The 25,957-nt window shown below is 42.7% G+C and overlaps 1 protein-coding gene across 7 annotated transcripts in view; it reads left to right on the forward strand.

Annotated features, from left to right (window-relative positions):
- Nucleotides 1-10,965: 10,965 nt before the first annotated feature.
- LOC135514329 (intermembrane lipid transfer protein VPS13A-like) overlaps nucleotides 10,966-25,957 on the forward strand; it is a 53,783-nt gene continuing 38,791 nt past the window's right edge. For 5 of the 7 annotated variants that reach the window (XM_064937732.1, XM_064937735.1, XM_064937733.1 and 2 more), the window contains exons 1-30: nucleotides 10,967-11,329; nucleotides 14,228-14,271; nucleotides 14,384-14,426; nucleotides 14,560-14,655; nucleotides 14,722-14,823; nucleotides 14,990-15,099; nucleotides 15,199-15,258; nucleotides 15,459-15,518; nucleotides 15,623-15,703; nucleotides 15,825-15,879; nucleotides 16,110-16,237; nucleotides 16,624-16,730; nucleotides 16,951-17,122; nucleotides 17,882-17,944; nucleotides 18,211-18,346; nucleotides 20,673-20,767; nucleotides 20,897-21,039; nucleotides 21,408-21,609; nucleotides 21,738-21,852; nucleotides 22,141-22,277; nucleotides 22,602-22,734; nucleotides 22,935-23,052; nucleotides 23,168-23,312; nucleotides 23,461-23,545; nucleotides 23,706-23,884; nucleotides 24,055-24,211; nucleotides 24,839-24,918; nucleotides 25,031-25,090; nucleotides 25,222-25,417; nucleotides 25,772-25,888. In XM_064937732.1, the coding sequence (XP_064793804.1) occupies nucleotides 11,230-11,329; nucleotides 14,228-14,271; nucleotides 14,384-14,426; nucleotides 14,560-14,655; nucleotides 14,722-14,823; nucleotides 14,990-15,099; nucleotides 15,199-15,258; nucleotides 15,459-15,518; nucleotides 15,623-15,703; nucleotides 15,825-15,879; nucleotides 16,110-16,237; nucleotides 16,624-16,730; nucleotides 16,951-17,122; nucleotides 17,882-17,944; nucleotides 18,211-18,346; nucleotides 20,673-20,767; nucleotides 20,897-21,039; nucleotides 21,408-21,609; nucleotides 21,738-21,852; nucleotides 22,141-22,277; nucleotides 22,602-22,734; nucleotides 22,935-23,052; nucleotides 23,168-23,312; nucleotides 23,461-23,545; nucleotides 23,706-23,884; nucleotides 24,055-24,211; nucleotides 24,839-24,918; nucleotides 25,031-25,090; nucleotides 25,222-25,417; nucleotides 25,772-25,888 (3,319 nt within the window). In that variant the 5' untranslated portion in view covers nucleotides 10,967-11,229. Of the gene's footprint in view, nucleotides 11,330-14,227; nucleotides 14,272-14,383; nucleotides 14,427-14,559; nucleotides 14,656-14,721; nucleotides 14,824-14,989; nucleotides 15,100-15,198; nucleotides 15,259-15,458; nucleotides 15,519-15,622; nucleotides 15,704-15,824; nucleotides 15,880-16,109; nucleotides 16,238-16,623; nucleotides 16,731-16,950; nucleotides 17,123-17,881; nucleotides 17,945-18,210; nucleotides 18,347-20,323; nucleotides 20,423-20,672; nucleotides 20,768-20,896; nucleotides 21,040-21,407; nucleotides 21,610-21,737; nucleotides 21,853-22,140; nucleotides 22,278-22,601; nucleotides 22,735-22,934; nucleotides 23,053-23,167; nucleotides 23,313-23,460; nucleotides 23,546-23,705; nucleotides 23,885-24,054; nucleotides 24,212-24,838; nucleotides 24,919-25,030; nucleotides 25,091-25,221; nucleotides 25,418-25,771; nucleotides 25,889-25,957 lie in introns of those variants that run through there. The other 2 variants (XM_064937736.1, XM_064937737.1) reach the window with 2 other exon arrangements.

Here is a 25,957-nt window from a genome sequence, read left to right on the forward strand (position 1 = left end):
AAGGAATACGCAGATTTAAAGAGGAGTGTGTAATTTGCTTTCTAATAATCATAATTTTTTCCTCAAAGAAGTTCATGAATTTATCACTGCTAAAGTGAAAGTCATTCTCTCTTGGGGAATGCTGCTTTTTAGTTAGCTTTGCGACAGTATCAAAAAGGAATTTCGGATTGTTCTTATTTTCCTCAATTAAGTTAGAAAAATAGGATGATCGAGCAGCAGTAAGGGCTCTTCGGTACTGCACGGTACTGTCTTTCCAAGCTAGACGGAAGACTTCCAGTTTGGTGTGGCGCCATTTCCGTTCCAATTTTCTGGAAGCTTGCTTCAGAGCTTGGGTATTTTCTGTGTACCAGGGAGCTAGTTTCTTATGAGAAATGTTTTTCGTTTTTAGGGGTGCAACTGCATCTAGGGTATTGCGCAAGGTTAAATTGAGTTCCTCAGTTAGGTGGTTAACTGATTTTTGTCCTCTGGTGTCATTGGGTAGACAGAGGGAATCTGGAAGGACATCAAGGAATCTTTGTGTTGTCTGTGAATTTATAGCACGACTTTTGATGTTCCTTGGTTGGGGTCTGAGCAGATTATTTGTTGCAATTGCAAACGTAATAAAATGGTGGTCCGATAGTCCAGGATTATGAGGAAAAACATTAAGATCCACAACATTTATTCCATGGGACAAAACTAGGTCCAGCGTATGACTATGACAGTGAGTGGGTCCAGAGATATGTTGGACAAAACCCACTGAGTCGATGATGGCTCCGAAAGCCTTTTGGAGTGGGTCTGTGGACTTTTCCATGTGAATATTAAAGTCAACAAAGATTAGAATATTATCTGCTATGACTACAAGGTCCGATAGGAATTCAGGGAACTCAGTGAGGAACGCTGTATATGGCCCAGGAGGCCTGTAAACAGTAGCTATAAAAAGTGATTGAGTAGGCTGCATAGATTTCATGACTAGAAGCTCAAAAGACGAAAACGTCATTTTTTTTGTAAATTGAAATTCAGTTCTCTGCTGCCTTCCAGTTCTCTGCTGCCAATGACTGGAACGAACTGCAAAAATCACTGAAGCTGGAGACTCATATCTCCCTCACCAGCTTTAAGCACCAGCTGTCAGAGCAGCTCACAGATCACTGCATATTTTCCATCTGTAAATATCCCATACAACTTTCTCATTCTCGTACAGTATTGTACCCCTGCGGGGCCAGACGGAATTACCAATGACGTGTGCTCTGGGCAGGTGCTGACCAACTGGCAGATATCTTCACTGACATTTTCAACATGTCTCTGATTAAGTCTGTAATACCAACATGTTTCAAGCAGACCACCATAGTCCCTGTGCCCAAGAACACAAAAGCAACCTTCCTAAATGACTACAGACCCGTAGCACTCATGGCTGTAGCCATGAAGTGCTTTGAAAGGTTGGTAATGGTTCACATCAACACCATTATCCCAGGAAACCCTAGACCCACTCCAATTTGCATACCACCCAACCAGATCCACAGATGATGCAATCTCTATTGCACTCCACACTGCCCTTTCCCACCTGGACAAAAGGAACACTTACGTGAGAATGCTATTCATTGACTACAGCTCAGCGTTCAACACCATAATACCCTCAAAGCTCATTACTAAGCTAAAGATTCTGGGACTAAACACCTCCCTCTGCAACTGGATCCTGGACTTCCTTACGGGCCGCCCCCAGGTGGTGAGGGTAGATAGCAACACATCTGCCACGCTGATCCTCAACACTGGAGCTCCCCAGGGGTGCGCACTCAGTCCCCTCCTGTACTCCCTGTTCACCTATGACTGCATGGCCATGCACGACTCCAACACCATCATTAAGTTTGCAGATGACACAACAGTGGTAGGCCTGATCACCGACAATGACGAGTCAGCCTATAAGTAGGAAGTCACAGACCTGGCTGGGTGGTGCCAGAATAACAACCTATCCCTCAACATAACCAAGACTAAGGAGATTATTGTGGACTACAGGAAAAGGAGGACAGAGCACGCCCCCATTCTCATCGATGGGGCTGTAGTGGAGCAGGTTGAGAGCTTCAAGTTCCTTGGTGTCCACATCAGCAACAAACTAGAATGGTCCAAACACACCAAGACAGTCGTGAAGAGGGCATGACAAAGCCTATTCCTCCTCAGGAGACTGAAAATATTTGGCATGGGTCCTCAGATCCTCAAAAGGTTCTACAGCTGCAACATCGAGAGCATCCTGACTGGTTGCATCACTGCCTGGTACGGCAACTGCTCGGCCTCTGACCGCAAGGCACTACAGAGGGTAGTGTGTACGGCCCAGTACATCACTGGGGCTAAGCTGCCTGCCATCCAGGACCTCTACACCAGGCGGTGTCAGAGGAAGGCCCTAAAAATTGTCAAAGACCCCAGCCACCCCAGTCATAGACTGTTCTCTCTACTACCACATGGCAAGCGGTACCGGAGTGCCAAGTCTAGGACAAAAAGGCTTCTCAACAGTTTTTACCCCCAAGCCATAAGACTCCTGAACAGGTAATCAAATGGCTACCCAGACTATTTGCATCCAACCCCTCTTTTTACGCTGCTGCTACTCTCTGTTTATCGTATATGCATAGTCACTTTAACCATATCTACATGTACATACTACCTCAATCAGCCTGACTAACCGGTGTCTGTATGTAGCCCTGCTACTTTTATAGCCTCGCTACTGTATATAGCCTGTCTTTTTACTATTGTTTTATTTCTTTACCTACCTATTGTTCACCTAATACCTTTTTTGCACTATTTGTTAAAGCCTGTTCGTAAGCATTTCACTGAAAGGTTGTATTCAGAGCATGTGGCAAGTAAACTTTGATTTGATATCTCTACTTACACATTCATCTTCTGCACATCAATCACTCCAGTGTTTAATTGGTATATTGTAATTACTTCGCCACCATGGCCTATTTATTGCCTTACCTCCCTTATCTTACCTCATTTGCACACACTGTATATAGACTTTTTCTACTGTATTATTGACTGTATGTTTGTTTATGTCACGACTTCTGCCGAAGTTGTTCCCTCTCCTTGTTCGGACGGCGTTCGGCGGTCGACGTCACCGGCTTTCTAGCTGCCACCGATCCATGTTTCATTTTTCCTTTTGTTTTGTCTGTTTTACACACCTGGTTCCCATCTCATAATTATGTTCCTTATTTAACCCTCTGGTTTCCCTTTCTGTTTTGTGAGTGTTTTGTCTTTCGTGAGTTGGAGTCCTGTTTTGTCCTTGTTTTGTAACGGGTTTTTTGTTATGTTCTTGGATTGAGTAAATACAGTGTTTTTTACTCTTACCTGTGTACTGCACCTGACTCCTTCGCTATCTTCTAGAAAGACTCTGACAGTTTATTCCATGTGTAACTCTGTGTTGTTGTGTGTGTCAAACTGCTTTGCCTTATTCTTGGCCAGGTCGCAGTTGTAAATAAGAACTTGTTCTCAACTAGTTACCTTGTTAAATAAAGGTGAAATAAAAATAAAAATAAATAATTCCAGACTGAAAAGATTTTATTGCATCAAAACGTTCCTCTTCTTTAAATTGGCCTTCACACAGGCATTTCTGTAAATGTGTTACTTTTACAATATTATTATTAGGAATGAAATCCTTACAGTTAACATCATTCAGTGGAAATGGAGGAGACTGAAAAGAAAACATATGCTTAAAATATTTTGCTTCCTCATTCAAAATATAATTTGATGAATCATGGATAACTCCATCATTTGTAATGAGTTTCTATAAATTATTTTTGGTAGAATTTCTATGTTGAAGATTCACGAAAAATGTGGTGCATTTTTCACAATTTTGCATCCAATTCACTTTATTTTTTTGCAATACATTACACTTGATAGTTGTTAAATAAGTACCTCCAATTCTTTTAAATCTATTTTGTGCCTCTATAGTACAGTTTCCATTACCATCTTCCTGCGCTGTTACTTCCTCTATTTGCTTTATTTGTCTAATCTCTTTGGTCCTAAACTGCTTTGGTTTTAATGAGTATTGTATTGAATAGCCTCTGAAAGTACATTTTGAGGTGTCCCATACAATAAGGGGATCTGCTGTACCTATGTTGTAAAAAATAAAAAGAGTCAATTATGAATTATTTTCTCTTAGGTAAGAACAAATTGTCATCCAATATGCTTTGATTAAATGTCCAATATCCCCGTCCACGTGAACATTCTGGGAGAGTAACATGGAGGCCAATTAGATGGTGGTCCGATCACATTCGGTCTTCTGTTAATACATATTGGAACCTTTTGATGCCAGATAGAACGAGACCAGGAAGTAATCAAGATGGCTAGCTTGATTTAGCCTCCATGTATATCTCACTAGTTCAGGGTTTTTCAACTTCCATATACCCACTAGTTATAATGTATCCATGATCTTTGTGGTCTCCTTAAGTGCTTGAGGGTGATAATTTGTAGAGTGATTTCCTTTACGATCCATTGAGGTACTTAAAGCCGTATTATAATCTCCCACCATAATAATAGATTATTTTGTTGCTTGTGAGTTCAATAGATTATTATATATATAGTAAATAAGTGTGGATCATCATTATTTGGCCAAATATAGATTAATTAGACAGATCTGTTGTTGGTCCAATAGCATCTTTAAAATAATTCATCTTCCTTAGCAGCTAGTTAGCATCTCATTTGTTGGGGGTAAATACAGGCGAATGTATTGATAAGTAATTTGTCCTTATTTTAAATGTTATCTCTTGCCCTTATTTTAAGTGCTCTAAAACCCACTATGGAAAAAATGAATAGTGGAAAAACTATTGGAACCATTTCCCTTTATGGGCATTATGACTCATTCTCTGGTACTCTCTTGCATTGGTTTATTTCATTGTGGGTATATTTATGTCTGATACAGTCAGTGACTGCAGTTCTCATTAATGATGTCTATAGTGTTTTGTGTGATATGCACATTTTGACAGGTCATGTAGAAACCTACCCGTTTGATTAATCGTGAATGGTTTAGCCCGTTTTGGGAGTGTCAAGTTCAGGTAGCCTTTATGGCTTCCTCAATTGTTGCGGATAACTGGTTGTGAAACAACGTGTGTTGTCTCTCTTGTATGTTTTAGGCTATCTAGGTATGTTGCCCTGTGTCCATGTTGGACTATCACTTTTGCACTGTTATCATTGGGCTGCACTGTAAATAAAATGTATATTTTCTCCATATTTTTTATTCTGAGGTTTACTCTGTGCGCTCAAACCCTCCTCGGTAGACTGTTGGCTCCCACTATATTTTAACATACTGGAAAGGTATAAGCAACATGGTACTTGATTCACCTTTGGATTCTGACACGTGTGCTATATTGCTTAATGCTTATACCTAGGGCTGTGGAGGTCATGACATTTTGTCATCAGGTGATTGTCATGAAAATAACTGCCGGTATTACGCTAATTGACCATCAATCTGATGCAGACTTTTGAAACATCTACATTTAAAAAAGTAAAATAAATCAATTTAATACATCTTACACCAATACATCCATTAATTAGGTCTAAAGGAACATTGTGAAGAAAATGTAGCCTATTTCGGAAGACCAGAATAGCATATTCTTAGTTGTTTTTATTTAGGCCCTGATTTGGCTATGCCATATGGCTGTGGGTTATATTACTTCATTTAGCAGGCAATATTTGCTTATAATTCCCTTGGCAATATTTATTATTATTTTATAGTAACAACAAATTTACGATAAAAATTGTGGGGGCTGTCTTGTTAGACTTCAGTGCAGCTTATGACATTATTGATCATAGTCTGCTGCTGGAAAAACATATGTGTTATGGCTTTACACCCTCTGCTATAATGTGGATAAAAAAACTTACTTATCTAACAGAACACAGAGGGTGTTCTTTAATGGAAGCCTATCAAATATAATCCAGTTAGAATCAGAACTCCCCAGGGTAGCTGTTTAGGCCCTTTGCTTTTTTCATTTTGTACAAACGACATGCCACTGACTTTGAGTAAAGCCAGAGTTTCTATGTATGCGGATGACTCAACACAACTGAAATGACTGCAACACTCAACAAAGAGATGCATTTAGTTTCAGATTGGATGACAAGGAATAAGTTAGGCCAAAATATTTCTAAAACTAAAAGCATTGTATTCGGAACAAAACACTCACTAAACGATAAACCTCAACAATAATCTTGTAATAAATCATATGGATGTACAAAAAAACCCAGACAAGTAAAAAACACACATACCACCCTCGTCACACCCTGACCTAACCAAAATAATAAAGAAAACAACAATAACTAAGGTCAGGGCGTGACACCACGTTAATTCTCCTAACCTGCCACGTTAATTCTCCTAACCTGCTATGTTAGTTATCCTGACCTGCCACGTTAATCATCCTGATCTGCTAAATGAGTTATCCTAACCTATCATGATAATTATACTAACCTGCTATGTTTATTCTCCTAACCTGCCATGTTAATTATCTTAACCTGCCTAACTGGTTCAGCTAAAATGCTACAAGGAAGCAGGAAGTATCCATGAAAAACAGTCTTGAGTGGCAACAGATCTCCCCAATTGGCTGTTAGGTTTCGACTTGACACACCCACTGGTGTTGATCCTCCCACTTGTTTCACAACGCCCACTTTCAGACACTCCACATATACAGTTACCCCATAGTAGAGAATGGTGGAGACCTCTAGTGGCCACCATGTTTCCACCATTTTAAAGTGGTCAAAGTATTCAACTGGGTTGTAGCCACTGAGGTATAATAACTGGAGACTGCATCCAAGATGTCCAACAGATGTTTTCAAGCTTATCTACTCACATTTGCATATGCCGATTCGTTGACCGTCTATGTCCGAGTTGCATCCGATTTATATGAACCAACATCAAATGCGCAGTAGCACTCAATGTGCACCGGGAGCAGCAGCGACATCATCAGGTCATCCAAAAAACATGGTAGACATTAGATGAATATAAACATTTTATATCTTCGTTGTGAGGGATGTAAAACAAAATTGGCCCCAGCGACAATTATTTGAGTAATTCAATGGATGTTTTGTGCACAATGGTGATTACTAAAAAGTCTTACGATGAATTTTCTAGTCTGATTTCTCTATGTGGCCGTCTAGGGAAATTGTCTTTCTGGGCCGGGCATCAGTTAAACTGCAGTACCGAAGCAAACCTGTAGGAGAAGTCGAAACCATGCATCTGGGCCGGAACACTGGGCCCTTGGTTGAAGCCTCATTGCCTGACGCTTCGAACACACCGACTGTGCAGTTTGTTTTCCGATTCACCAGAAGTACATTCATTTCCAATGGAGCATTGCGTTGCAGAGGTAGTTGTCGTGCGTTCTGTGTGGACGAATGTATGCATCAAATTGTATGTGTGGACTTGACAGGAAGTAGCAAAATGTGAATGTTGAATTTTTGTTGCACAGATATCCAGTAAAAAAAAGTGTGATTACATAATAAAAACAGTTTGACTGGAGAATTTCTTTACATTTTTTTAATTCATTTTTTTGCCAAGGATATTATTTATTCGATGACATCCACAAATTAATTGTGAGAGACTATAATATAATTTCCCTCAAATGCATTTTTGGCGCGAAATGCAATAATACATAGTCAAGATAGCAGAGCAGGCTCTTTCAACAATGAGACCAACGTTGTAGAAGGTTGTCTTGATCGCGCTGTTGAGCTGTGACCAGCCGCGCCGAAAGCGCAGGTCTGTGTGGTCCCAGAGACGGTTAAAGTCCCGAAAGCAGGCAGGGGAGTTCCACCGTCTCATTCAAGAGCTACGAATGTTTGGAGAGGAATTCCGAAGTTACTTTCGTCTGGACCGAAGTTTGATCACCTGCTCCAGATGATTGGAGCCAGGATCGCCCAGATGGATACCAACAACCGGGAGTCCATCAGCCCAGTTGAACTCCTGGCGATTTGTCCTCGGTAAACTACATTCTAGTACATTTTTAAAGCCTTTGATACCATAATTGATTGATACATTGTTTTTATGTGCAAGCTAAAGGGCTCTCTAGTTAATAGTTCTTATTTGATATCAGATGTACTTTTACAGAATGTTCATTAGGATTATAACTTTCCCAACGTTGGTTTATAATCCTTTTTTAATTATGCAATGTTACCAAATGAAAAGAAAGTTGAGGTGCCTTCTGCCCTGATGAAGGTAGACTAGTCTTCTCCAGGACACATTGTTGTTCAAGACAGTTACAGTCATTCATTACATTCTTATTGGACTCACATACACTCTTAGAAAGGTTCCAGAAGTGTCCTTCTGCTTTCCCCATAGGATAACCCTTTCTGGTTCCAGGTATAATACTTAATACATGGGGCCCAATAGGGTTCTACTTGAAACCAAAAGGGGTACTACCTGGAACCAAAAAGGGATCTCCCATGGGGACAGCCGGAGAACCCTTTTAAGTAGATAGTACCATTCTTTCTAAGAGTAGAGTTGGCCTGGGCTACAGTTTATTGATATAGTCATAGACTGAATTGATTCTTGGCGATAGGGGACTCCTACAGGACCATTGGATTCAGCTTCCGAGTTGGACGGTCCACGGTGGCAGGCATTGTCCCCTCTGTGGCACTTGCCTGTCCCCAAGGAGGAAGACTGGAGGGTCATCGCTGCCGAGTTCCTGGAGAGGAATTTCCCCAACTGTCTTGGCTCCATTGACGGGAGACATGTAGTAATCCAGGCTCCACCGTGTTCAGGTTCGCAATTCTACAACTACAAGGGTACATATTCAGTTGTACTCTTGGCTGTAATAGATGCCATCTACTGTTTCCACTTTGTCAATGTTTGTGCTTACGGGAAGGGAAGTGATGATGGGACCCTCCGGGACTCTGCCTTCGGCCAGGCACTTCAGGATGGCACCCTGGAGATTCCACCACCTGCATCACTCCCTGGAGCTGAAGACCTGGGACCTGTTCCCCACGTCTTCGTTGGCGACGAGGCCTTCCCTTTAAGACCCAACCTCATGAGGCCCTACGTTGGACGCCAGCTGCCATTGCCAGAGCCTGTAAGGATCTTTAACAAACGATTGTCCAGGGCAAGGTTAGTTGTTGAATGCACTTTTGGGATTCTGGCAGCCCGGTGGAGAGTGTATTGGAGAGTGTTTGGTCTCAGCCCCTCAAATGTCGATGATCACACCGACAGCGTTATTGCATTTTGGTTCACCAGAAGTACATTCATTTCCAATGGAATGCTGCGTTTGCCTTGCAGCATTGAGTTGCAGAGGAAGTTGCAGTGCGTTCTGTGTGGTGCATATGTAACAGTTGTTAAAATACTTTGTGAATTTCAACAGGTTCATATATTAATATAGCATGTTGATTTGTTATTATGCATGCCTGTGTAACAGTATAGCTTCCGTCCCTCTCCTCGCCCCAACCTGGGCTCGAACCAGGGACCCTCTGCACACATCAACCACAGTCACTCACGAAGCATCGTTACCCATCGCGCCACAAAAGCTGCGGCCCTTGCAGAGCAAGGGGAACAACTACTTCGAGGTCTGAGCGAGTGACGTCACCGACTGAAACACTATTAGCACGCACCACCGCTAACTAGCTAGCCATTTCACATCGGCCACAACTGCATCCTGGGAAATAGGGGAGCGCATACCTTTTGCCCTGTGTGCTTGTGCTCAAATCATTTTATTGCACTTGGAGAGTTAGGCACACTTTTTCTGTCATGTTCAGGAAAGTTAGATTCCTTTAAGTACAGAGTCATGAATAATGTTGTATATTTAGTGTTTACTCATAAGTGGATGGTATTGTAAAGATGCTATTGTAATTGTACTTGTTAGGATGATATTAACATTCTGAATTCAACATGTGGTTACTAGCTAGCTACTGGTACTGTATGTGTTATTGTAGCTATTGTGTATTGTGCGTCTATGTTGTTGAGAGAAGCGACGATTGGCAGAACATATTTGTTCTCTACAAATGTTTTGGCTTTTCTTTTGGATGCAGGAATGTGGTTTTATCTACAGTGAGGGGAAACGTATTTGATCCCCTGCCGATTTTGTACGTTTGCCCACTGACAAAGAAATGATCCGTCTATAATTTTAATGGTAGGTTTATTTGAACAGTGAGAGACAGAATAACAAACAAATCCATAAAAACTTGTGTCAAAAATGTTATAAATTGATTTGAATTTTAATGAGGGAAATAAGTATTTGACCCCCTCTCAATCAGAAACATTTCTGGCTCCCAAGTGTCTTTTATACAGGTAACGAGCTGAGGTTAGGATCAAATAATTTTTTCCCTCGCTGTATGTAAAATGAGCGTTGTGTTGATGCATTATAAGGAGAGGCTGTTCTCACTTTTGTATTTTAAAATAATTGATGCACTTGGAGAGAGGCAAAGTTTGGCAGAACATTTGTGCTCTACAAATGTTTTGTCTATTCTTTTGGATGCAGGAGAGTGAACTCTGATACATTAAAGCAACCTGATCTCTGAAGTCCACGGATTTAGTCTTTATCAATCACACACAACGCTGTCACAGATGAGTCCTCTATCTATATAAATTACCCATATTTGGGCCATGGTTAGAATGGATCCAGATTTGGTCAAATTAACTCAAAAGTTTAAATGTTTTTAATTTTAGCTAAACATTTCCCTAATTTAATTTTTACTTATCTTAACCTGATATGTTAATTCTCATAAACTGCTACTAACCGACAACTCTTACTCATCGATCCACCGACAGCACTCGCTAGGTATGCAGCATCGTCTGGATGTGTGCAACACAAATTCAACATTCAACTTCTGCTACAGCTTGACAGAAATTGTAGCAGAAAGTGTATGTTGAAATGTTGATGCACACATATCCAGATGATGCCGCCTGAGAACCATTTTCCACAAAATACTGTAGGTGTGACCTAGGCGTGACGTTAATTTTACGAAAGCTGCAACCTTTCTAGCCATGATCGTACATTTCTATCTGTTCACCACTAATTAGGGCCCCCTTTGAATCATGGACCATAATTATGGTTCCTATTCTGTCACGGACTGAAACGATAATCTTCTTTGGCAAGAGGAAGATGAACCTTGCAGTGGATACTCCAAAGAAAATAATCTATTGACGCAAACACATGGCGTCAAGACCGTCCATGTGACCGAGCGTCGTTGGATATTTCAAGAAACAGGACCAGCCAGCTGTCATTATTAGGGACAGGCGAGCGAGTTAAGCGTTAAAACTGAATGTAAACATGGTGACCGAGAGGTGAACGAAACAGCAACATGGTCTTCGAAAGCGTGGTGGTAGATGTCCTGAACAGGTTTTTAGGGGATTACGTTGTAAACCTTGACAGCTCACAACTCAAGCTCGGGATTTGGGGAGGTAACGATTATGTGTTACGGTTAGCTTCCTTGCTAGCCACCCTAGCGTGTTAGCTAAACGTCAGTTCAGAAACCTGCAGCTGTCACTGTCATGATTGTTGTCTTAGATGTTAGCATTAGACAATGCTGCTGTGCTTGTTTGCTGATGGCAGGTTTACTAGCTACTACAGTACTTACTTATTTGTTAGCAAGGTGTTATAGTCATCTGGCTAGCTACAGTATATTAGTTTGTTAGCTAGCTGTTAAGCCAGCTAGCTAGCTAAATTGGCTAACGTTAGCTGGAATCTGCCAGCTAACCTAAGTTTGTTAGATAGCTACACTGTTTACACAAAAGTATGTGGACACCCCTTAAAATGAATCGATTCGGCTATTTCAGCCACACCCTTTGCTGACAGGTGTATAAAATCGAGCACACAACTATGCAATCTACATAGACATATACGTTGGCAGTAGAATGGCCTTACTAAAGAGCTCAGTGACTTTCAACGTGGAACCGTCATAGGATACTACCTTACCAACAAGTCAGTTAGTCAAATTTTTGCCCTGCTAGAGCTGCCCCGGTCAACTGTAAGTGCTGTAATTGTGAAGGGTAAATGTCTCGGAGCAACAATCAAATGTTATTTGTCACATACACATGGTTAGCTGCGAGGGTAGCGAAATTCTTGTGCTTCAAGTCCTGACCGCAGTAATATCTAACAAGAAATCTAACAATTCTACAACACCTACCTAATACACACACATCTAAGGGATGGAATAAGAATATATGGATGAGCGGCATAGGCATGATAGTATAAAATTCAGTATATACATATGAGATGAGTAATGAAAGATATGTAAACATTATTAAAGTGGCAATAATAAATCACGATGACCGGTTGGTGAGGCCTTAGCAGTATCTAGGCATAGTTCATTTTTAGAAAGATATGATACTTGGAGAAAATTTATTGAAGGTCTGACATTTTGCCAAAAGACGAAGCACAAAATTGTCTACTGAAATGCGGCCTCTGTGAAGACGATCTGGGAACATGATAACATAATGCACAGCTGGCTAATATTTGCATTTAATGGAAAATGTACAGTGGAATTAGGCTAAGTTATTTGTCAGCTTAGGCTAGGCCATATGTTTCCAACATCAGGTTACTATGCATTTTATTAGTGAAGTACGCTGAGTGTACAAAACATTAAACACCTTCCTAATATTGAGTTGCATGGACTCGACCAGGTGTCCACAGGGATGCTGGCCCATGTTGATTCCAATGCTTCCCACAGTTGTGTCAAGTTGGCAGGATGTCCATTGGGTAGTGGACCATTCTTGATACACACGAAACTGTTGAGCGTTTACATTTAAAAAAAAATGTAAACAGCGTAGCGCTTCTTCACACAAACCGATGTGCCTGGCACTTACTACCATATTATGTTCAGCGGCACTTAAATATTTTATTTCCTGTTCACCCTCTGAATGACACACATGCACAATCCATGTCTCAATTGTCTAAAGGCTTAACAATCCTTTTAACCTGTCTCCTCCCATTCATGTACACTGATTTGAAGTGGATTTAACAAGTGACATCAATAAGGGATCATAGCTTTTACCTGTCATGTAAAGAGCAGGTGTTCATAATGTTTTGTACACTGTGTGTATTCATGTATCAGTGCTTATTGAGTCATTTTAAAGGTCAAGTGCCTCTTAGAATAAACGTATCTGGTTTTAAGCAGCCAATGTGGCATTGGTATAAGTCAAACATTCATTATAGTGTCAAAATTGACTGCAAAGTGTAAATAAGATCATTTTGGTCAGTCAGTCACTTCCAAAACTGAGTTACTGGAGGTTTGGGTATGGATTACGATGGTGCACACTAACAAAAGAGAGAACGCAATCGGCACAGCTGCTTATCAGCTGTGTGAGCTCTATCCAAATCATAAGTCAGAACCTCCAGACAGTGAGACAGATCTGACCATTATGCAGCGCCTCAGACTTGTTTACATAAGACAACAAGTCGCCTATGTTAAAATAACCCTTGGCCTTAGCGCTTTGAGTGGCTACTTGTGTTTGATAGTGTCAATCACTTGAGTCTGCCACTTTTTTGAATTGAGATGATCATTGACAAGTTGACCCAACTGCAACTTTTTAATTTTCCAAAACACATTCGCGACCTGTTTTGTAACATGATTCCCTATGAAACACTGCCAGACAGATACGCACTCTGGTAATAGTGAGAAAGTTGTACAAAACAACACTGAAGTACACACATGGCCAGTGACTTGATAAGCTGTGGCCTGACTGCTAGCCTGCTAGCTACTACCTGCTAGCTCCATTGACAAACACAGAGTTGGAATTTACCTAGCTAGCAAGTGGTTTGGGGGACTGATAATCGTGTAGCTTGTGCTTTATTTACGATAGATTGACAGTTTGCAGATAATTAAGTTGTAGATATGTTATTATTCTAAGAATTCAGTCCTGAGCGCACAGCCAGACTTTCCTGACTCAATAGACTGTATGCAGTGCACTGTATGCAGTTTTTCATGGAAATGTTTTAACTTGAGAAATACTGCCCCAAGTAACTTAGCTAGATGTAAAATTGCGCGACTAAGACCTCCTCGTCAAAAACATTGGTGAATGACATGTTTCTCGATTTATCTTGACAATTTTAAGGAAGCAAATTTTTTGAGGAAATGGCTGTTGTTGCTATGGTGACTCAGGAGGGGCAAACAACAGTACCTGCCAGGGTATGATATGCAAACATAACACACCTACATCAAACCACACACCCCCAAGAATTAGACAACTCTCGTTTGGCTTCAGTCATAGCCGCTAGCATTAGCGAGTAATCTTCAAAACAAGGCCAAATCAGGAAGTGCAGTCGCCCTTTAAACAAATATTTTTTTTCTTTTTTTCTAGGTGATGCAGTGCTCAGAAATCTTGAAATAAAGGAAAATGCCTTGGTATGTTTGACATGAATGGCTAGGCCTACTACTAAACGTATCAGTGGTTAAATGCTAATTATGTAGGTAGATTCACATTGTATTGTGCTGAATATTTTTGTTCTTGTTTCAGAGTCAACTTGACATTCCTTTTAAAGTAAGAGCAGGGCATATAGGTAAGATTTGTCTGACTCTCAACCCAACACCACCTACCATTACCATACATTCACTATTATAATTCCTCTCCATCTTTCTCACTCTTCAACCTTTTTCCTATTAACTGTATGTGTGTGTGTGTGGATCTGTCAGGACGCTTGGAGTTGAAGATTCCATGGAAGAATCTGTACACCCAGTCAGTGGAAGCCACACTGGATGGAGTCTACCTACTCATCGTGCCCACAGCCAGTAAGAAACCTAGCTATAGTGTGTGTGTGTGTGTGTGTGTGTTTTCTTAATGTTTGCGTGTTTCAGGTATAAAGTATGATGCAGAGAAGGAGGAGAAACAGCTCCAGGAGGCTCGTCAGAGGGAGCTGCAGAGGATCGAAGAGACCAAACAGAAAGCAGCAGAGCAAGGTCAGAGTTCATGTGTCTGTCCGTGAGTCACGCTTTAATTACATCTTCAAACCGCTCTTAAATAGATGGTATAATGTCATTGAGTTGCAGGGCTGGCATCGGGCTAAAACAGACTCAGGACTGTGACCTGAATGCATGTACTGTTATGTGTTATTTGGTGCCACAGAAAACCCCGCACTTGAGAAGCAGGACACCTTTGTGGAGAAACTTGTGACGCAGGTGATCAAGAACCTTCAAGTGAAGATCTCCAACATCCACGTCCGCTATGAGGATGATGTGTGTATTCGACCCAGTGTGCTACAGTTGTATTACCTCATTTTAAATGAGTGTATTATTCCTGTATTTCATTACTGTACTCTTCTCTCACTCTCTCAGGTCACCAACCCCAATTGCCCCTTTTCATTTGGAGTGTCACTGCAGAACCTCAGCCTTCAGGTAATGCGTGAGGCCCCTACCTCGTTAAATCGGTCATTCATTGGAGATGATATTGGAAATGGAGATGATATTACAGTGGTTCAATTTAGTTAAGGTCTGGGTGTGGGATATGAGATCTTTGTTGTGGTCAGGTTTATGATCTGTTCCTGGTCTGACCCTGACCACGTCACGTCTCAACCCCATAACTGTGACCCCCACAGACAGCAGATGAGAATTGGATGCCTTGTCTCCTGGATGAGAAAGCCAAGCTGTTTTTCAAGGTAGTCAGTCCACAGCAATTGATTAACTGTATGAGTTTTATGACACTGTTCTACTGTCTACAGCATTCTAAGCTGTTTCCTGTTATGCTTTTTCCTCTCCACAGCTTGTCCAGTTGGACAATCTCTTTGCTTACTGGAATGTGAACTCAATGCTGTACTCCAATCACATGCCAGATGAGGCCCTGGTGAGTCACAGGTGCCATCATTCAGTGCCGTCGCGGAGCGACGGGTCCCTTAAGTGAGAGTGATTATGTCTATCAATGACGTCTAACCAGGCATCTCTTCCTGTCTGTCACATTTCCACAGCGATGCCTCCAGGACAGCATCCCGGGGGGTTCCACTCCCATGAACCACGATTTTAGTGAGTGTCACCCAGTCGATATAAGGGTTTGACATCATTCACGTCTGGATCAGAGTCTTGATAGTCATGTTGTCACATCACCTGATACAGAGAATAAAATCTCAGTCATTGTAGTCATTGGAGTTTTTATCGTAATTGAAGGTATCTTCTCATTACGATGGCCCACGGTGGAATTGTTGACTAATTCTGTATCATATTAATAACCTTATTTCCCTGTTTATTGCTGGCAGTTTTTCGTCCGATAACGGCCGATGCGAAGCTGCGCATGAACCCCTGGTCAGATGTGGACTTCTCCTCTCCCAAGGTGGACCTGGTGGTCAACCTAAGAGAGGTGGCCGTGGAGCTCAACAGACCACAGGTGATGGAGGGAGATATGAGGGAGAGAGAAAGATGAAACATTTTAATCGAGCAAAAGAGAACAGGAAAGTACCATAAAAATAATTTAAATCTGCAGCCAGATTTAATTTGGAAAATTTCTTCAACAATGTGCATAGTAAGGAGGATGACTTATTTAACCACAGTGAAGTAAACTGATACATGCCATTCACACAATCGGAATTCGCGTTGGATTATATACCATCCCGTCTATTTGAAATGTTTTTTTTCCACAGATCTGTGCGCTCTTGCATGATGAGCGTTGCCCAGAGTTAGAATTTCGACACATTTTTAAAGTCACTGTCTTATTGTTTTCCGCCTCTGTCCTTCTCGATGACCCCTGAACTCTCACCCCTTCCTTCTCTCCAGTACATCAGCATTCTGGAGCTCCTGGGATCAGTGGATATGATGTCACGCAACCTGCCCTACAGGAAATACCGGCCGCAAGTCCACGTGCACACCAACGCCTATCTATGGTCAGCTCTCACACTTTTTATTTTACTTACAATTCTTTCCTCTACTAAAAAATTGTCACAACGACAAAAATATTGGTTATTGTTGATGTTTAGGTGATTGTATTGTTTCATGCCATCCAGTATAAGATTAAGATATACATTTCCTTCAATCGATTTGAGCTATCGTGATGTACACGTGCTGGTTCTGTTGTGACTGTCACTGCTTGTGTATGTCATCTAGGTGGCAGTATGTGATCACAGGCATCATGGAGGTGGACGTGAAGCCGCGGCTGCACATGTGGTCTTGGCAGCACATCCGCTGCCACCGGCAGACAGTCAAGCAGTACAGAGAGCTCTACAAGGCCAAGATCACCAGCAAGAAGCCCACTGAGAAGCAGCTCAGGGAGCTGGAGGTGTGTAGAGATCAGGGCGATGTTCATTAGGTACCAAATGGAAGACAATGAACTGAAACAGGGAGAGACTACCTGGGTATTAAGAAACACTCATTAATATTTTCAGTTCTGAAAAGTTTTCTGTTGCGTTCCCTAATGAGTGCAACCCAGACCTGAGTTCAAATAGTATTTGTTTTCTATTCAAAACTTGAGCAGTGCTTGATTGAGCCTGCCTGTCTGTAATAGGACCAATGGCATAGTCCTCAAAGTGCAAACCCTGCCCATCTGGCACACCAGCCAGGCTCAATCAAGTGTTCAAACTATTTGAAAGGAAACAAAATGCTATTTGAACCCAGGTGTGGTGGAGATTGAGAAGGGCCTAGTCCTCATGCTCTGAGTTGCATTCCCAGTCTTTGTATCTACTCTGCTGCATTGATTGATGATGGACATTAAAGGTATGCTCAGCGACATGACGTAGATGCAGAAAGTACACAGCATAGTGGTCAATTTCCTCAACAACTAAGAGCGTTGAAGCACGATGCTCTTCTCCACTGTTTTGGTCCCCTAGCTACCAAGCTGTAACAGTGTGACGCGAACCTGTGCACACAGATACTGTGTGAGAGCGAAGTCTTGCATCTTGCTCATCTCAGTATCTGCGGTGCTGCTCGTGGCAACGTCATTTTGCTGAGTCTACCTTTTTAAGTAATTGATGGATTCCCATAATGGTCAGGGAACTGTTTTAATGGACTAGACGATCCGTCTTTCTTGCCGTGTGCCCAGGAGCCTGAGCGGACTCTGGATATTTTTAACATCACTCTGGCCAGGCAGCAAGCTGAGATGGAGGTACGGATTGAGCAATCTGAATTATCCCTAATGAACTATCCGTCTTCTCTGTATGTACTGTACTCAGTTTTGTCTGTCTACTAAACTGATTTGTTCAAAATGGCAGAAAAGCGTGACTGAAATGACCCTGCTCAGTCACACTGCTGTAGCGTAACCACCAGTGCAACACGTGGTCAGTGGTCACAGTGGAACTAACAGTGGTTCTAGCTAGTGGTTGAGGCTGAAGTGTTATGTATAGACTGACTGGCGCTGGTCGGTCTTTCCAGGCAAGCAAAGCGGGGCTGCGTATCTTCCGTCCGGGGGTGAAGGTGGAGGAGGAGGAATCTCAGGGCTGGTTGGGCTGGATGTGGTCCGGCTGGTCAGGAGACTGTGGCGCCGAGGCCAAGGAGGTCAAGACCGGAGGTGAGATCGCCCCCCTGGGCCAATCGCCATGCTTCATTTTGTACATACAGTGCCTTGAGAAAGTATTAATACCCCATTACTTTTTCCACAATTATTTACAGCCTGAATTGAAAATGTATACATTTTATATATTTTTTTTTTCCTACACACAATTCCTCATAATGTCAGAGTGGAATTATGTTTTTTATTTTTTTTATTACAAAATAAAAAGCTGGAATACTTCAGTAAGTATTCAGCCCTGTTGTTATGTCGAGCCTATATAAATTCAGCAGTAAAAATGTGCGTAACAAGTCACATAATAAGTTGCATGGAGTCACTCTGTGTGCAGTAATAGTGGTTAACATGATTTTTGAATCTCTGTACCCCACACATATAATTCTCTTTAAGGTCCCTCAGTCGAGCAGTGAATTTCAAACACATTCTACCGTAAAGACCAGGGAGGTTTTCCAATACCTCACCTATTGGTAGATGAAAAAAAAAATAAAAGCAGACATTGAATATCCCTTTGAGCATGGTGAAGTTATTAATTACGTGTTGTGTGGTGTATCAATGCACCCAGTCACTACAAAGATACAGGCGTCCTTCCTAACTCGGTTGCCAGAGAGCAAGGAAACCGGTCAGGGATTTCATCATGAGGCCAATGGTAACTTTAAAACAGTTAGAGTTTAATGGATGTGAAAGGAGAACTGAGGATGGATCAACAACATTGTTGTTACTCCTAATACTACCCTAATTGACAGAGTGAAAATAAGGAAGCCTTTACAGTATACAAATATTCCACAACATGCATCCTGTTTGCAACAAGGCACCAAAATAATATTGCAAATAATGTGGCAAACAATTAGCTTTTTGTCCTGAATACAAAGTGTTATGTTTGGGGCAAATCCAATACAACATAATACTGAGTACCCCTCTCCATGTTTTCAAGCATGGTGGTGGCTGCATCATGTTATAGGTATGCTTGTAATCATTAAGGATGGGAGTTTTTCAGGATAAAAAAGAAACGGCGGAAACGGCGTTGTCTGCTTTCCACCAGACACTGGGAGAGGAATTCACCTTTCAGTAGGACAATAACCTAAAACACAAGGCCAAATCTACACTGGAGTTGCTCACCAAGAAGACAGTGAATGTTCCTGATATGCTGCATTAGTTTTTACTTAAATCTATGGTAAGACCTGAAAATGGTTGACTAGCTATGATCAACAACAAATTGGACAGAGCTTGAAGAATTTTGAAAAGAATAACGGGCAAATGTTGCACAATCCAGGTGTGGAAAGCTCTTAGACTTACCCAGAAAGACTCACAGCTGTATTCACTGCTAAAGGTGCTTCTACAAAGTATTGACTCAGGGGTGTGAACACAGTACTGATGCAAATGAGATATTTTTGATTTTCATAAAATAAAAATGTTTTCACTTTGTCATTATGGGATATTGTGTGTAGATGAGTGAGAGAAAACAAATCAATTTAATCCATTTTGAATTCAGGCTGTAACAAAACAAATTGGAATAAGTCAAGGGGTCGGAAATACATTCCGAATCCGCCCCCTATGATAATGCAAAGACCACCAGGTCAAACATTCAGCTGGTCATCAGTGTGTCATGAGCATGCCAATGCGCTGCAGTTACTATTTTTGATGAACAGTGTTCTTCAATCCTGGTCCTGGGGAACCATGGGGTGTGTAACTAGGGCTGACCGTTATCAACCGTTATCGACGAAGATGGTCATGAAAATAAGAACCGTTAAATGAAATCTAGTGGATTAGTTGAGTCAATGGTGTTGATGTTGGGCTGGAGGTAAAAACCTGCAAATCATGTGAGTCTCCAGAACCAGGATGAAAGAACACTGGACAAAAATAATTCCAATTGGACATTTAACCTGTCCTGTCCCACCCTTATGAAGTATTGAATCACGTTGATGACAAGGTTCTCAAGATGATGGTTTGGGACCAAAGATGTTCATGTATATCTGTAGCGTTTCCACCGGCATTTCTCGCATCATTTATTTTACAGACACAAAAGGAGAGCGCGAACAAATGATCTGTCGGCATTTTCTGAACTTCCTGTTTCTATCACAGGTGTCGTGATTTAATTTAATTTTTCTTCTCCGTACGATATGACTTCACTCGCATATAAAATGTGGATAGGAATGTGGTTGACTTTGATTTAACCGTGCACTTGGAACTGCATTTTGCACTCTACCTTTTTTGTGAAGTTGATTTTGAAGTAATCTTGATAAGGTCCTCCTGATGTTTTAATGCTGCTATTGTAAATCATAAGACACATTTCCACATTGCATGGAGAATGACTTTTATTTTTCTCCCTCAGCTTTTGACGAGCTTATGACTTCTGCTGAGAAGGCCAAACTCTACACCGCCATCGGCTACAGTGAGATAGCTGTCAATCATAACCTGCCAAAGAACGTGAGTTGCGACTGTATATTCCCACACACTGTAGGGCTGCATCACAATCCCTGGCGTCCTCCAAAAGAGAAGGGAGATAATCCAGGAAACGGTTCAGTCTCCCTTTTCTCTCTGGTCTTGTTTGTGCAGTTTGAGGATATGAAGATTAATTTCCACATGGAGAGGATGTCTGTCTCAATGAAAGACAACAAGGACCAGAATGAAATCCTCAAACTCACAGTTGAAGATCTGAAATCCATGCTGACCCAGAGGCCCGGAGCACAAGCCATTAAGTAAGTACAGTATGCCCTCTGGGGTGTGTTCCCTAAGGTGAAACATTCAGAACGTTGCAGATAGATATAGAACTGACATGATGCCCAATTCTACTTGACATACCGGTAATGCTTAACGCTTCTGAACAAACCTTGTATTTAAATACTTTCCCCTTCCTTATCTGCTCTGTTTTAGTGCCTTATCAATGGGATGCACTATAGTTGGCATTTCATATTTTTTTTTCTTGTGCCACCATTTTGCGATTCTCAGTTTGTCTATCTCTTCTCTCTGCGTTTCCCTCTTTCTTCCCCCCCTCTCTCTCTTCCTTGGTCTCCACACTCTCCCCACTTCTTTCTGTCCTTGGTTCTAATGCGGTTTTTCCTCTCAGGCTGTCGGCCCAGCTCAGTCTGTTTGAGGTGACAGGACTAGCCAGTAACCGGCCGGCACCCACATTGCTGTCGTCAAGGAAGGCTGCCACGGTAACGGGGACGCCCTTGTTGGATATCCTGTTTGAGACCAACCCTCTGGACGAGAGCGCTGACCAGCGGCTCCGCGTCGAGTCCCAGCCTCTGGAGATCATCTATGATGCTGTGAGTGTGTTTGTTTGTGCATTTTTGTGTGTGTGTCCTGTGTACATAATTGTATTCCTGTCGTTCCTCGGTTCAATCAGGCATGTTTGTGTGTAACAACATGGATACCTGTCTCCCTCTCCGGGCAGGTGACGGTGAACAGCATGTCTGCGTTCTTCTCGCCGCCTGATGACCTCCAGCTGGACGATCTGACCAACGCCACTCTCATGAAGCTGGAGCAGTTCCGAGACCGCACCTCCACAGGTCAGAGCCCCGCCTCTAGCTCTGACTGACAGGCCACACTCGCACTCCTGGCCTGTCACAAGAAACCACGGCACTGATAGAATTTTTTGACATGTGCCGCAGACTCAAACAGAGATCTATTCTAATTTGACTTTCTATGGACATTTTACTCTGAATCATCAGACAGGATACAAGCCTTTGACCTCAACCTTCACTCCGTACTTCCTACTGGCACGCCTCCCTCCCGTTTCGTATACATATGTAAGAACATGTTGAAGTATGCCCTCCGTTCTATGTCGTTGTCTGCAGGACTGATGTACGTGATTGAGACCCAGAAGGTTCTGGATCTGAACGTCAACCTCATGGCCTCCTACGTAATCGTCCCCCAAACCGGCTTCTACGACTCCACCCAGAACCTCATGCTATTGGACCTGGGCCACTTCAAGGTAAGTCACTTCAACGTGCTCAGTGCGAGTGGTCGGTTCGGACTTGAGGGATTTGAGAGACGATGTATGGAGAAGTTGAGAATTATGATCGAGCACACTTGGCTTTGTCTTTTTTCTTCTTCTTGTGAGTCACTAAATTCACCTGAAAAATGGGACAGTAGAGGTAACACATGAACAGTTGTCTTCAACACAATTTGACCACAGAGAAAGATCCACTTGCCTGACTGTTTTAATTGCCTTGCTCCAGGCAACCGTTAATGTCAATCCCTGCATAATGAACAGGACTCTTCACCCAGGTGTTATGGCATTGTCTTGTGTTATCAGGTGTCTAGTCTGAGCAGAGAGGGGCTGCCGCAGCTCTCTGTAGGGAGAAGTACTATAGAGGACATTATGTCCCGGGCCTACGACAGCTTCGACGTCCAACTCAGCAGCCTTCAGTTCCTCTACAGCAAACCAGGTACGAAGGCCCACACACGCAAACTCGCGTATGGAGACACACACACACACACACAATTATCAGAAAGTTTGCTGCCCAAATTGTCATGTGACGCAACTACGCAGGGAATACATTTTGTGTAGCTTATTGTGTCCTTGCGTTTGTTGATTAGGTAGACTATAAATGAGGCTTAACGGCGCCAGTGGTTGTTGTGTGTTTAGATGGGGACTGGAAGAAAGCCCGTAAGCTGAGGCAGTCGGCCCTCCACATCCTGGAGCCTGTCGACGTCAAGGTGGTGTTCAGCAGAGCCATGGTGGTCACAGATTCCCGCATGCCCAAGTAAGAGGGAAAGGTGGGGGTGCGGGTTGGTGTGATGGACAGTCAGCCACTGTGTAATGGTGTTTGTCAAATAGCCGGTCAGATGAATGATATGAATAAAGTGTGTGTGTGTCAGGTTTAAAATCTCCGGGGAGCTGCCCCTACTGTCTCTGAGGATCTCTGATGATAAGGTGCGGGGCGTGCTGGAGCTGATCGACAGCATCCCGCTGCCAGAGAGCAGGCCGGCCCCGCGCAGCACCAATGCTCATTCAACATCCAAGGTGCTAACTCTACTGAGCCTCTATCTCTGCCAGTCTGTAGGTCGACTCTGTCTGTAGGTTGACTCTGTGTGTTGTGTTTGTGTGTAGATAGACAAGCCAATAGAAATCTATGTGCGGTGTGTAATCTCTGCTTGTGTTCATGACGCAGGCTTTAAAGCAGTCGTACACCCCTCAGCTAACCCCCAGGAAACCAACCATGGCTGAACTGCGCAACTCCCTGATATGGGAATCAGGTGAGAGACATGTGCACACACAAACACACACACACACACACACACACACACACACACACACACACACACACAGCCCTGTGTACACATTACAAATGGATGTATGTACTTTAATACGCATACACACAGTGTGGCAATTACGTGTGTGTGTGTGTGTGTGCAGGATCAGAGGAGGACCTGTTCTACGATGCTCCCAGCTCTCCTATAGGAGACCGTCCGTTCTTCCCCGACAACATGCCCAGCCCCTTGCAGCGCTCCGACTCTGTCAAGAGGAGAGGTCTGGTCAAGAAAGACCCCAAGAAGAACATGACCGAGTTCCTCATGACGTTTGAGATCAGCAAAGTATGGTTAAAACTCATCTCCATCTGTGTGTGTGTGAGAGAGAGAGTACCTAAACACTTCATTTAGTTGCGTTCTCTGATTGCTAGTATAGGAGCTCGTGTGTGTGTGTGTGTGTGTGTGTGTGTGTGCATGAACTTGAACCTCCTCTACCTTCTTCTTCTGCTGTTTAGCTGTCCGTTCAGCTGTGTCGTCTCTCTGGAGGCGAGGAGGTCACAGTGTTGCACCTGGACATCGAGGGGCTGGGCACCGAGCTGAAGCTACGTACCTTCGACATGACATCCTACACGTTCCTACGAGAGATCTGCCTGGAGTGCCCCGAGTACATGGGTCAGTGAGGGATTGGCTGGTAGAGTTGTCAACTGAGGCAGAAGTTCACAATCGGGGGAAAATATTTTTCATCTAATTTTGGACACATTGACGTAAATATGTAAATGTCGAAGTGAGCGATATGCGCCTTTCGCTACAGCCTTAGATATTCACAGCAGCTCTGACATTAGGGGAGACGCCAGAAAGGTAGTTCAAACTTGAATGTATCTGTTTTCTGGAGATGTTCTTGAAATGCCATTTGAAACCAGCTCTATTCTATTGGTTTTCAAATCAACTTCATTTCGCTGTCCACTGCATTCAAAGGCGCTGTTCTAGTAAATTTTGTTCGCAAGCCATTCTAGTTGCGTCTTTAGATCACCCCTCTTTCTATGCTTTTTACATAGATTTTCATCTCTGGCACCTGGTGCCCTCAGAACGGTGTTTTTCCTGGGATTGCATATTTTTTTGAAACACTAGCAGGGCCGCCTTGTGTACCTTGCTGCGCTTGGACTGTGAAGACATTTTGTGTATATATATTTATCATACGATTAAACATTGTTATATGTTGTTGGTAGTTGTATGTGCGTGGCATGTCTGCAGACGTGCGTATGTGTGATATGCTTTCTCTGGTTTTGTAAACTGTTCCAGATTCAGAGGAGAAGAAAGTGCACCTGATCACCACTCTCGACAACACAGAGGATGACCTCCTTACATTGGAGTACACTAAGGTACACACTCACACAGTGAACACTTCCAACAGTCAACACTGTCGTCTTGCATTCTTCATCCGATGTAGATGTAATAGTAGAGCAGGTCTAATAGCATCAGTGTCTCTTTCAGGCTGATAAGAATGGGCCAGAATTCAAGTCTGAGTACAAGAACACTGAACAATCAGTTAAGGTAATGTCTTGCAATACAGTACAGTACAACTGTGTTAACGCGCAGTTGGAATTGAAACATCTCACTTCTCTGCCTAGTTGTATAAGTGTGGGTTCATAGTGAAGGTGGTATGTCTGTGTGTGACGTCTCAGGTGAACTTCTCGTCTCTGGACATACACCTGCACACGGAGGCTCTGCTCAATGCCATGAACTTCCTGATCAGTCTCCTCCCCCCGACCAAGGAGGTGGCGCCCAGCCAGGAGGAGCTGCCCACCATCCCCGAGGAGGACGAGGGAGAGGGGGAGGAAGGCGAGAAGAAAGAGGGATCGGCTGTGGCAAAAAAAACCTGTAACTATCCGTTTCATGGAATCGGTTCTGCTTACTGGAACTTAGACTTCTCCGCGTTGTGATATTGATTTACAAATTCATGATTCAAGGTAGTTGAAAGTGGAAGACATCGGTTAGGTCATATACTTCCTATATGTTTGTTGCATGTGGAGATATTGAGTAGATGCGTATTCTCCTAATACGTAGATTAGCTAGCTAAACCAGATGTACATTACTATACCATTTTCATGCACCACTTGACATTAGATGTATTCTGATGCACCAACAAAGTCATCTTCACATCGATGGTCCTTTGAAGTCTTGACGACAGAACAGCTCTTTCATAAATGTCTCTCTGACCCTCTCGCTCCTTAGCTTCTAAGAAGTCAAAGTTTGAGGATGTGGTGAATTTGCACATCAGAGCCGATCTCAACTGTCTGAAGGTTTTCATCCGAGGCCAGAGCCACAGGATAGCGGAGATCCGCATCGAGGGTAAATGCCACCTGACACAAGACAAGTCCCCGCCTACAACACATGTCCACAACATAAAGTCAGCAGCTA

This window comes from Oncorhynchus masou, chromosome 25 (genome assembly GCF_036934945.1).
Source record: "Oncorhynchus masou masou isolate Uvic2021 chromosome 25, UVic_Omas_1.1, whole genome shotgun sequence".
In the NCBI taxonomy this organism is placed as follows: Eukaryota; Metazoa; Chordata; class Actinopteri; order Salmoniformes; family Salmonidae; genus Oncorhynchus; species Oncorhynchus masou.